The 13,217-nt window shown below is 49.3% G+C and overlaps 2 protein-coding genes across 2 annotated transcripts in view; both read left to right on the top strand.

Moving 5' to 3' along the window:
* The window catches only part of LOC147460759 (uncharacterized), a 165,902-nt gene that overhangs the window by 52,502 nt on the left and 100,183 nt on the right, over positions 1 to 13,217 (top strand). The gene's annotated exons all lie outside the window — the stretch shown is intronic.
* On the top strand, positions 10,920 to 11,813 carry LOC147460760 (uncharacterized). The gene has a single exon (XM_086509645.1). The coding sequence runs from the start codon at positions 10,920 to 10,922 to the stop codon at positions 11,811 to 11,813; it is 894 nt and encodes a 297-aa protein (XP_086365771.1).

Raw genomic sequence — 13,217 nt, 5'->3', positions numbered from 1 at the left:
CTAACTATTCTCGCCCCTATCCCCTCTTGTCCCTGCCGTCTTGAGCTCGCCCATCTCTTCCTCCCTCGCCCCATCGACCAGTACACCCTCGCAAGAATTGGTCTTCGTCCTTCTTGCTCTCGGCTGACCTCTTGGTGACATCGCAGCTGCCATCCCTCTCAATGGCGTTTGGTTTTTCTGTCAAATCTCACAGCTTCGGTCAGTCACATTACCTCCTCCCACATACAGGACGTTGGGTTACATAGTTGGTATTTGCTGCTGCTGAAGGTCGACTCCTTCAGGATATGATAGGCTATGTATGTATACTATTGTGGTGATTGAAAATCGGTATATGTAAGCTGTTGTGGGATACAGAGAAGTGTTGAGTTTGCTGTGGCAGTTAGAGTTCTGCAATCACAAAGTGACTACGGCAAGCAGTAGTCGACAGATGCGGCGGGAAGTTCTGTGCAAAAAGTCTACTCGTAGGGAGATACAAAGTAGTTCTGAAGAGGAGGCAGAATCCAATCACAGCAACCATGATATGACTTCCAATGAAGCCAGTAGTAGTAGTGATGATGTTACAGAGTACCCTCTACTATGGTTGATGCGGCTTGAGAGTCACAGTCAGAGCCTTCTAGCAACCAAGAAGGAGAACCTAAAGGCAAAAGAAAGGAAAAATATCATGTGTTATGTCATGAAATCAGCAGGGCTCTGCATAGGCGGATGGGGAGATAATGCTCCCCTTCCTATGCCGTTAGTTGAATCCGATCCCTTCCGAGGGAAATGACGTAATTCTCCCCAAGCGAAGCTAGATGAGCTACGAGAGCACCCAAGTGCCATTCCCCCCTGGGGGGGTCAACTTCACCTAAAAGAGGTTGGGAAATGCATAATGGGAGACATTACCAGCCTCAGTGGACGCCACCTGTGAGCCGACGCCCTTCCAAGCGGGTATGGCATTTCCTAGGGGAAAACCGTCGGGTTTCAAAGGCAGTTTAGTGAGGTGAGCGATAAGTTACCTAGAGGAGGCAAGTCCAAAGGGAAGACCGAAGCAAGTCCCGCAGTACCTGGGCCTCTGAACAGAGGTACTTGGTCGCTGTCACGACCACCGAAATGGGTCTCTCAAGGAAAAAGTCATCGCCCTAAGAGTGTAGATAATTCTGGCCTCTCGAGTCCAGAGGAAACTAGTGACAAAAGCGTCTGCCTTCGGTTTCTCGGGGCATAGTCCTGGTCGTTCTTCTTGTTCACTGTTATGGTGAATAAGGGGAGTGGCCGGGCTTGCCCCGCCCGACTCCGAAAACAAAACAAAAAAGTCTGCTAAATCAAAAAGTCAGGCTGAGTTCACATTGAATTTTCACCTGCAGCTACCCCATCCTTCTCTCCAGAATCTCCTTTCCTAGGACCAACTCCAGACACTAGGGTTGACTGCATTAGTGGCATGAGATTTACCCACCGATGTGCTTGCAGCTATAATTCATGAACTTTTGAACCGTTTTCCCAAAGTGCAGGGTCACCACCTTACTACTACTCGGATTGGTCATGCACTGGGAATGAACATGTTTCCATCTGTGAAGCCGGCCACGCACATTCTCCAAGCTTTCCAAAGATGCCACCATTCAGGCCTGTCAACAGTCGCTCCATCCTGATCACCCAGAGTATGCGAGGAATAAAGAGTTGTGGACTATTTTTAAGTACTACTTTTTACTCAGAGCAAAAGAGTCAAATAAAGGTGGCGAGCTGCCCACAATCTTCTCCCACTATGATGGGCTCTACTGTCTCATCCACACTATGCCTTGTGGATTTCACGAGATTTTGTACACATCTTTACAAATCAGGGCCAAAAGATTTCGAGCACAGGTGCAATATGTCCAGTCAAGTTTTCAATGTTTTGCAGCGCCGATGTTGGCTTGGGTAATAAATGTCCATGTTAGCCCTGAAGATGTAGATGCAGATGCAGATATACAAGGCAAAAACTTAAAAGGAAGAGGTAAATCTGTGGCCAACACTTCCGACCTAATACTTGAGATGAAAAAGAAGAAAAGGGCTAAAGTGGTGAAGGATACAGCAGAATCATTAATATCATTGCCAGTTTCAGAAAGTTAGCAGCCTTGGGTGAAGCACAATGTCCACCGAAATTGGTCTACTCCTCCTCCTTCTGCTCCCACTACTACTTGTTCTGGGCCAGTGATATGCTCAGGTGTTTCGGATCACCCTATACATGTCCCTGTTACACATGCCCCATCTCGCCCTCCCTCTCCCATTTTCACTCCTGTCACAATGACTACCTTACCTATCTCCACTGCAGTCGTCTCCTCATCTATACCAATTTCGATTACACCCACTCCACCTGTCTCAGCTCGACCTCCTAGCCATCCTACAAGTTCATCACCAAGGGACCTTGTCCAACCAGACGCTGCTGTGAGATTTTCAACAGTAACGGACTCTACCTCACTTTTTCGGCTATCTGAGGATATACTGCAGGAGTCCAGGCAGGCCATTGCTACCATTGAGCTTGGAGCAGAGCGGTTGGCTGCTACTCACCAGCACCACTCCACTACATACGCAGCTATGGAGGACTCTGTGTATCGCAGAGAGCGTGATTGCGGATAGAGATGCTACTATTTTTGCTTTGCGACACGCATTGCAAGAAAAATCTAAAATCATTGAAGACCTTGTAGCCTGCTACAGTGTCACTTTCACTTTCATATGACAGTAGTTTACAGTTGGGCTTTGGTCAGTTGGTCTTTGGTCTGGTCGGTTCACACTTGGGCAGAGACACGTGGCAGGGTTGTCTAGTGGACATCGTGGCCAGGTCACCACCGCCACCCAGTGGGGATAGACTTAGATGATGTTCTTTATGAGCCGTTGGTGGCTCTTGATGATTGTACATATGAGTAGTCGTTTTGGGCCAGTGGCATTATCTTTGTACGTAGTAGTCGTCTAGAGTGGGTCTTTACTCCGAGCACGTCTGCACCATCCCGGCACATCTGAGCCTCGACACCCCCATTGTAACTAAGAGAATCCTGGGCTGGAGCTGAGTGTGCTGCCACGCCAGAGTCTGTATCAGTCTTTGAGATAGTCGAGTCATATGTTTTGTGGTCTGCTGTTGTGTCTTTCCGAGCTCTGTTGACGTCTATTTTTTCCTTTCTGTTCATCTGTTTGAGGGAGATTCAGTCTGTTTGAGTGAGATTGTCACGCACATTGCACTGAGGACCACTCACTGTAGAGAGCACTACACGTTGTCGAGCACGACACGTTATCCGCGCTACAGGTGCTCTCATTTTGGCGATCACGGTGGGACCTCAAAGGAAGTCTCACTCTTGTGGGGATAGAATCGTGAAGCTAATCGGTTGTTACCTGGCTCTGCACACTTGCTTACACTGTGTAGATAGTCAGCAAGTCTGGTCTGGTCCTCTCTCATCCTAGTCCAGGTCCTCGTCCTCGTCCTAGTCCTTGCCCCTGGTCCTTGGTCTTGGATCCTGGTCTAGTCCTCGCCCTGGTCCAACCCTCCTCGTCTTGCTAGGTGGTCTAGTCACTGGTCCTAGACCAGGTGGTCTAGTCATATGCTCACCTGTTTTGTGTTAGACCTGTGCTCTTCACTGTTCACTGCATGACACATACAAGGCGGTCAATTGAGCGTCAAAGCGCACTACTGAGTCCTCTGAAGCACTATAACAGAAGACGCCCGGTGGTATGTAGTAGAAGTCCATTAACCTCATCAACCTTACCTCCACATACGCCATCCCCCATTCCTTCATCTCCTATTCCTTCATTCCCCATTCCTTCATCAGGTTCCGCATCTTCCAGATCACCTTCTCCAGTAAAGCTCTCTCCTATTCTGCTACAACAAGGGGGCATGGAGGCGTTCGCTAGCGTGTTGGCCAAGGTAAACATCAAGTTCCCCACCTTCAAAGGACTCTCCTCGGAAGATGCGGACGACCATGCACGGAGGTTCGTATCTCTCTGTAGAGGACGTGGTCTTAACAGGGAAGATGCTTATCTGGTACTTTTTCCTTCCACCTTGGACGGCTTAGCAGACAAATGGTACAGCCAGTTTGCAGAGAATCATTTTGCAACTTGGGCAGACTTAAGACAACAGTTCTGTGCAGCTTTCAGGCCGGGCGACTACCAAGAGAAAGTGTTGGATGAGTTGGCCAACATGGTGCTCCAGCCAGAGGAGACTTTTGCGGAACTTATGACCAAAACCAAGTCTCTGGTTGCCAAGCTTCCCCAGCAACCCGGTGAATTCATGGTTAAGAAGTGGGTGGAGAAGGCGCTTCCAAAAACCTCTCAGCAAAAACTCCGGGAGAGCCTCCGACCTGATGCCACTCTGGAGGAATTCATCGCAGCTGCTACTAGAATAGAGGGGGCTAGGAAGCTGTTCAACAACTCTCCTCACATAGATACTCCCTCTGTGTTCTCCGAAGGAAGTCCTGCTGATCCTTTGACTTCCTTGCGCAGGGAACTCGAAGCCCTCAAACTACAACGAGCCCTCCAAGAAGAGAAATCAATCTCTCTGAGACGAGAGAAACCATCGCACCTGGAGGCTTTCGATCAAATCAAAAGAGAACTAGAAGAGCTTCGGTCTCAGCAAGAGACCAAAGCTATGGTATGGTGCAACTCTTGTCGCTCTCCTGGACATCCTCCACAAGACTGTCCCCTTCGGGCTTATTGCCACTTCTGCGAAAAATCTGGGCACGAAGATAAGGATTGTTACTATATCAAAGGATTGCGGCAAATACAACAAAATCTAGGTCCTTCTCTCCAACAAGGGCTAGCACCTGCATCCAACATGGTCTCACCCTACGTCCATCAAAACCCGTTGCCTCCTCTGCTGACAACACCCCCTATGCAGCAAGGTATGCACAACAACTTTGCACCCCACAGTTTTTATCATGCCAGTACTCCCTCAGTTCCCCAAAGTTTCTACACCTCAACCTCCAGCACCATGCAACAACAAGAGCAGCGACCACCTCGTCTCCCGTTTCGTCCGTCAAATCGGCCAATCCTATGCTACAGATGCGGTGAATATGGGCATTACCAAAGTAAGCGTCCTTTCCCTGAAGGGTCTCCTCCTTGCAGACATTGTCCGGAGTCTAAGGACCACTACAGTAAAGATTGTCCCAAACAAAGGGCATCCTCATCTTCAGGCCCAAATCAAAATCAACAAGTGTTTACATTCCCGAAAATCAATCTAATCACAGTGAACACCACCCCTCAGCCAGCACCTGCTACACATACAGTTCAGCCACGACAAGCAACAGAGCCTACTTGGGTGCTCACTCCAGCACAAAGAGCATCCCTCGGTTTAAGTTTGCCAACCGGACCATCAGGTCCAACACTTCAGTAACATGTTCAAAATGTCGCACCCGTAAATGGTGCAAAGAATAGGCCAATTTCTATGCTTTCGGACATTGATGGAGCCTTCCTGGCAGTAGTAGCCGACTTGCAACAGGTCAAAGTTTCCGAGGAGGCCCAGGTTGCAGAAGCCAGGCCCACTGCGGAAGCAATCTTGAAGAACACCTTTCAGCAAGTATCTCTTTATGAGATGCTTCGGCTAGATGCAACTCTTAGAAGTGACACCCTCTCAATAATTCAATCTTTGTACCCTGGTACAGGGCCTAGTGGCAGGCACCTACCTGTGCAGCCCCTGGAGTCCTACATGATTTCATATCCAGCTGCTCCCCTCACCGACTATAAAAGTCCACGTCTTACTGTATCTATTCTTGGGCAATCATTCTCAGGCGTCATAGTGGATGGTGGGTCTGGAATCAATCTAATGCCTGAATTTACCATGACAGCCTTAGGTCTGCAGCCTACTCGCCCTGCTCCGTTCACTGTTACATTGGCAGACCAGAGGACAGTCTATCCTGTGGGCATAGTAGAGAAGGTGCCTTTGAAGGTACAAGACTTCACTTTTAGCTTGGATTTTGTGGTGGTCAGTCTTCCTCAGGTGGAGGGAGGATTTCCCTTGCTGATTGGTAGACCATGGTTGCGGCATACTAAGGCACTTCATGATTGGGGAAACGACGCCATGTGGATACATACTCCCGGCTCCCAAATGCAACCAATCCGGCTTGAAGGAGGGATGCATCCAGTGGCTCAGCACAGCTCATTGACAGTACAGTCCAACCCCGACCCGGAGCAGCCCATCCTACCTGACGGGTCTGACGAGGACCTGCTACAGTGGTTGGAAGCTACCACTTCGATGCCATGCTACACGGTCTCTACTCAAAACTTCCCTGTGCCGCCAGTAACACTCTCTCGTCAAAATCCTCAGGAGGGCCCTGATGTCCAAAGTCCTACAGCAAGTCCTACAGCAGACAATACAACAGTCGAAGAAGTAAGTGTGTCAGCCCCAAATTATCATGCGTCGAATGACCAGCCGATGGAAGCCCTCGGTCTTGGGGAACCTATAACACATCACCGAAGGGGGAAGAAATCTCCTCTGCATGCACTAGCCAAAGATTTCCCCCTTCCTGGAGCATCTCCCAAGTCGGACCCCCTTCAAAAGTACTCTGTCATGTCGTCTGCATCTGAAGATTTACCCTTCGAGGAGCTCCCACAGGGATGGTTACAAGAAGAGTATGCAGAGTTTCCAATCGATCAAACACTTGCACATGATGTCTTGAAGCTCCAAGAGGCAGCTCACCTTTCATCTTCAGAAGCACCCTCTCCAGCTACAACCCCAGACCCGGTCAGAGAAGTCAACCTGGGAGATCTTGACAACCCTCAGCACGTACTGTTAGCAGCTTGGTTATGGGAGCATCCCGCATTACTCAATCAGGTAGTCTCTTTCATACACTCTTTTAAAGATGTTTTTGCTTGGTCCTACAAGGATTTAGAGGGGATTCCACCAGAATTGGGTGTCCACACTATACCTATGGTTGAAGGGGCTAAGCCTGTAAGAGGCCGAGCTTACAAGCTCAACCCAAAGTATGCTGAGGCGGTCAAGGCAGAGTTAGAAAAAATGCAAGAGGCAGGGATCATAGTACCTGTAGAGCACTCTGAGTGGTTATCACCCATGGTGATAGCGCCTAAGAAGCAATCCAACAAAATCCGTGTGTGCGTCGATTACCGTGCTCTGAATAAGGTAACTATCCCAGATGGTTTCCCAACACCTTTCACTGAGCGTGTGCTCGAAGACGTAGCAGGGCATGTATTGTACAGTTTCATGGATGGGTTTAGTGGATACAATCAGTTGGGCATCCATCCAGGTGATCAGCTGAAAACGGCATTTGTGACTTCCTGGGGTATTTTTATATACACTCGAATGTCTTTTGGGTTGAAAAATGCCCCACCTTCTTTCAATAGGGCGGTATATCTCATCTTTTGTCCTCTGCTTACGGATCATCTTCGCATCTTCATGGACGATTTTTCGACCTTCTCAGGTGCTCAATGTTCAATCCCAGTGGAAAACCTAGAGGAACACCTCGCTCAGCTCTCTGCTGTCTTCCTCAGGTGCAGAGAGGCACGCCTAAAGCTAAATCCTAACAAATGTCATTTTTTGGTTACTGAAGGCACACTTCTAGGCCATGTGGTGTCTGCTAAAGGTTTAGCGCTTGACCCAGAGAAGATTGTGGCAATCTTGAAGTTACCACCTCCCATCAATCCAAAAGGGGTACAGAGCTTTGTAGGCCACACAGGGTATCATCGCAGGTTTATACGCATGTATGCACAGGTGGCTCAATCCCTAACCAGCCTAACCAGTGCTGCTGCTCCCTTTCAATGGTCAAAGGCAGAGGCTGAAGCTTTTGCATACCTTAAAAAACGACTCACTGAAGCGTCTATTTTAGTAGCTCCCGATTGGTCTCTCACCTTTCATGTGCATACAGATGCGAGTCAACTGGCTGTGGGTGCGATGCTTACTCAACCTAGTAAGGAGTATAACCTGGATCGCCCTGTTCACTATGCAAGTCGCCTACTCACCAAGGCAGAGTGCAACTATAGCACCACAACAAGGGAAGGTTTAGCTATTGTGTATGCTCTGCAAAAATTTCGGCACTACTTATTAGGGGTCCACTTCACAGTTATTACTGATCACCATGCCTTGCGATATCTGCTCAACAAGCTGCAGGTTGCAGGTAGAGTATGGCGATGGCTACTCTTATTTCAAGAGTTCGATTTCGAAGTGGTACTTAGGCCCGACAAACATCATGTCCTTGCCGACCACCTGTCTCGAGTTCACACTGGTGAAGAAGCAACAGGGGTTACTGACGACTTTCCTGATAGCAGTCTCTTTAAGGTGGATACCACACCGGAATGGTACGGCGATGTTTTGCATCTGCTTTCTAGTGGCCTCTACCTAGAGAATGCTTCTCCCCTGTAGAAGAGACGCCTGTTGCTGAAGTCTAGGCCTTTCACTCTCATTGGGGGCCAGCTATACAAATCAGGGCAGGATGGTGTTCTGCGGCGGTGTGTCTCCCCTCATGAAGTCGAGTATATTTTAGAGGATGCCCATAGTGGTCCCACTGGTGGCCATTACCCTGGCCATATTACTGCACAAAAGATTCTCCAATGTGGCCTATGGTGGCCCTATATTTTCCGCGATGCAATTGCCTATGTAAAGGTATGTGATGTATGTCAAGGCTGTGGCCCTAAACCAAGCAAACAGTCAAACCGTCCTCTGCAGGTCTCTATGGCATGGCAACCCTTTGAGAGATGGGGCATAGATTTTTTAGGCCCAATTACTCCCTCTACCCAACCCGGCAATCGGAAGTATCTCTTGGTGGCTACCGACTACGCAACAAAGTGGGCAGAGGTACTTGCAACGACGGACTGCCTTGGCACTACGGTAGCCAAGTTTCTCTACGAAAATATTTTGTACAGGTTTGGATGTCCCTTGGAAATCATCAGTGACAGGGGTAGTCACTTTGTGAATGAAACAATTTCTACCTTGCTGGCCAACTACAAGATTTTTCACTGAAAATCTTGTTCCTATTACCCTAGAGCAAACGGGCAGGCAGAGAGCACTAATAAGGTCCTGATAGCACTCCTGCGGAAAGCATGTCATCTTCATCCCTCGACTTGGGCTCAAGCTATCCACGGTACACTTTGGGCTTATCGAACTTCTTTCAAAGCCACAACCAATCACACCCCATTTCAATTGGCTTTCGGGTTGGAAGCGATAGCACCTTTTGAATTCAACTCAGGATCCCCGCGAGTGGGGAGTCTTCGTGCCAATGGAAATTTGGGGTCGGCATCAGTCTCTCGTCTTTTCCTTTGAAGCAGAGCAGCTTCGTCGTAAAGCCTGGCATGATCGCCATCTCAGGAAGCCGCAAATAACGCAAGGAGCACTGGTGCTACTTTATCAAGCCAAGTTTGTGAAAAAAGCAAAGAAGTTGGTCCCAGCATGGCAAGGACCATATAAGGTGATGGAGATTCTACCCCACGGTGCTGTACAATTAGCCACTCTCGAAGGAGTTTCTCTGCCTTTAGTCAATGGATCTCGGATCAAATGCTATCATACTTAAGAAGCCGCTCAAGGGTCTAACCGCGTGACAATCAAGTGCTCGACTCTGAACCTTTAAATAGCCTCAGAATCACTATCCTCGGAATCACTATCTTCCGCATCTTGCTGTTCCGTTTTATCTTATCTCTTAGACCCTCTCCTTAGACATCTCTCCTTCTACAGACTCTGTTAAGCTCATAGGTTTGATTCTGGACTTGGATCAACTCTATCCTTCACTCTCTCTGTCTTCAATCCCTGTCGGTCTTGGGCATAACCAAATCCCTTCAGTCCTCAATCTCGACTCAGTACCTTTTCTCATCTTTTGCCTCTCAAGTGAATCACAGTTCTTTGATATGGATAAATGCCTTTGTATCATTGAGTGGGGTATTTATGAAAGTACTTCGCGTTCTATCCACTGCTCATTCTTTCTCAATACCTCGAAATTATCCATGCTTTCTATTAATCAAGTCTGTGTATTGGTTGTCGCTAAATCTTTAAGATCTTTGGGATAGTTCCTACGTGTTAAAACTCCCTCTTTATTTTTCTACCCTCGACTTTGTCTATCCTCTCAACCCCCCAGCCCTAATCCTAGCCCTAGTGCTTTCCCCGCCCTAGGCCCTAGGCCCTAGCCTTGACCTTACTCCCGCCCTCGCCCTCACCCTAGCCTTGGCCTGCTTGGCCCTTGACCTAACTTATCCCTAGCCCCTCGTCCTCACCCCCTATTTGCTCGCCCCTAGCCCCTCACCCCCTCACCCTCACCCCCTATTCCTCGCCCTAGACCTGCACCCTCTCGCCCTCCATCCCTAGCCCCTCTTCTCTCGCCCTAGCCCCTCACCCCTTCACCCTCACCCGCCCCTCGACCCTAGACCCGCACCCTCTCGCCCTCCATCCCTAGCCCCTTTTCTCTCGCCCTAGCCCGCCCCTAGCCCCTCGCCCTCGCCTCCTTATCTCTCGCCCCTAGACCCTCACCCTCTCGCCCTCGCCCTCAACCCCTATTCCCTGGCCCCTCGCCCTCGCCCTCGCCCTCGCCCTCGCCCCTAGCCCCTAGTCCTCAACCACTCCCTCGCCCCTAGCCCCTCGTCCTCAACCACTCCCTCGCCCCTAGCCCTCGCCTCTCGCCCTAGACCCCCTCACCCTCTCGCCTTGTCCATCCCCTCGTCCCTAGCCCTCCCATTCAGCCTTTCGACCTCACCCCTAGCCTCTAGACCTGGTCCTAGACCTAGCCCTTCCTCCCCTCGCCCCTCACCGCGGATTTGCAAGCGCAATTTGGGCGGTTTCTCACTTCTCACCAAGGGCATATTTTACCTGCGAAAAGCAACAAAGAAGAGGAGAGAACGTTTTACATGCAAAAAGCCAACCCCAAAAGCAGAGAGCCTTTATAGCCTTGGTACCAATATCTGCCAATATCTCTACTGCCAATCTATGTTCCCTCTTGCTAACTTTTCCAAAGCTGAATGATACTGCACTTACAGCGGAGGATATAGGACAGGCTATGGGAATATTCACTGTGCTGACACCTCTGCCCGCAACAAAAACCTTCTCGAATCTCTCACTAGAAGAAACTGCGAATGCTTGTCAGGAACTTTTGCTCGACTCACATCCAGACTATCACAGGAGTCAACAACTGTATTCAGTGTTACAGTATTATTTTTTACTGCGAGCACCTGAAAGAACAGGGGTTCCATCTTCTCCAGGTTCTCCAGCAATATGCGATGCTCTTTTTTGTCTCTATCACTACCTGCCATACCCATTTCACAATTTACTGTTTAAAGCGCTACAGGACAGGGCAAAGCGTTTTCGGACTCAGCGTAAAGGCAAAGCGGAAAGGTTCAATTGCTATGCAGCGCCTATTATGTATTGGGTAGTACAGATTATGCAGCAAAAGACAGATGCAAAAGCAGTTCTCACCCTTCAAGATGATCCAAAAGAGCAAGAACGTTCCAAAATGGCCAAAGGGAAAGGCATCTTGCGCAAGAGGGCAAAGGTACAAAAAGATTCATCTGAGCAGTTGGCAACACTACCTTTCTCAGAATCACAGGTCAAAATCTCGGACGTCCATACTACAACACCAGCAGTGCGTATGTCTACTTCTGTGGCCACCTCCACTTTCACACCACCTCTTGTGAGTAGTGTTGCAGTCACTAAAACACAACCTCCAGTTGTGTCGCCAGCACCACGTACTACTCTTCCTGCTGGGGCATCGAAGGATACTGCAGGGGCATCTAGCTCTGGGGCGCCTACATCTGACAAGCATGACATGTATGATACTTTTGTGCCTCAGGCCGACAGACTTTTAGAGGCAGACAGAAGAGCCATTTCGACGATTATCAATGCCGCCCTCTCATTGCAAGGTACCAACGGTATGCATCGCGCTATGACGGTATGACAAGGGAAGTGCAAACACATCTTCAACGAGCGATGGATAGGGACAATTTCATTGCTACAGCTCAAGATCGCATAAGAATCTTAACTCAACAAGTAGTGGACCTCAAACATATTGTCCACACTCAGCAAAAACAGTTAAAAGAGGCAAATGATATGACCGCAGCAGTTCAGGACCTCTCTCCGGTGGTACATACACTATGTCCTTCTTGCGCAAAATTCCAAGCTGTAGCCATTTCACAGGCAGTTCCAGCTACAGCTACAACTACAACTACAACCCCGGTTTCTCAGCAAGTTCCTGCTATGGCAACACAGGTATCGACACAGACGGACGTTGCCAAAGCACATTCAGGGGATTCTTAAACAGCAGAGAAAGCAAATCCTACCAAAATGGAGTCTAAACCAACAGGATCGGTCTCATCACACTTTCAGGGTCCCTCTATGGCCTCCCCCTCCCAGTCTCCATCCTTTCCTCAGCACTTCTACGGCTTCCCGGGATTCCAACAACCTGTTCCACCCTCACAGCCTGCGCAGTCTTTTCCTGGGTTTCCACCAGCTCCACCTACTCACAGTCAACCGTCTCACATGACGCAACCTGTTGCTCATGGGGTACTCCATACCCGATGTACCCTCCTCATGGCCACTACCCCTCACCATACACTTGGCCTCCATCTCCTTACCCACCTTACTATCAGCCTCCTCCACCTCCTCCTCCATCATCCGACCACCAACAGTAGATCGTCGATATTTCAGTTCTTCAGTTTCGCTCTCCGGGATGGGCAACGGTCTTGTGGCGGGCAACCTGTAGCCTGCTACAGTGTCACTTTCACTTTCATATGACAGTAGTTTACAGTTGGGCTTTGGTCAATTGGTCTTTGGTCTGGTCGGTTCACACTTGGGTAGAGACACGTGGCAGGGTGGTCTAGTGGACATCGTGGCCAGGTCACCACCGCCACCTAGTGGGGATAGACTTAGATGATGTTCTTTATGAGCCGTTGGTGGCTCTTGATGATTGTACATATGAGTAGTCGTTTTGGGCCAGTGGCATTATCTTTGTACATAGTAGTCGTCTAGAGTGGGTCTTTACACCGAGCACGTCTGCACCATCCCGGCACATCTGAGCCTCGACACCCCCATTGTACCTGAGAGAGTCCTGGGCTGGAGCTGAGTGTGCTGCCACGCCAGAGTCTGTATCAGTCTTTGAGATAGTCGAGTCATATGTTCTGTGGTCTGCTGTTGTGTCTTTGCGAGCTCTTTTGACGTCTATTGTTTCCTTTCTGTTCATCTGTTTGAGGGAGATTCAGTCTGTTTGAGTGAGATTGTCACGCACATTGCATCGAGGACCACCCACTGTAGAGAGCACTACACATTGTCGAGCACGACACGTTATCAGCGCTACAGACCTCCG

Source organism: Adiantum capillus-veneris, chromosome 3, assembly GCF_014529385.1.
Source record: "Adiantum capillus-veneris isolate H3 chromosome 3, ASM1452938v2, whole genome shotgun sequence".
NCBI lineage: Eukaryota > Viridiplantae > Streptophyta > Polypodiopsida > Polypodiales > Pteridaceae > Adiantum > Adiantum capillus-veneris.
The sequence above is the reverse complement of the archived record's forward strand: the minus strand, read 5'-3'. Positions and strand labels throughout refer to the sequence as shown.

Coding starts and splice junctions, on each gene's coding strand:
- LOC147460760 (XM_086509645.1), top strand. CDS start 10,920: ATGGGAATATTCACTGTGCTGACACCTCTGCCCGCAACAAAAACCTTC.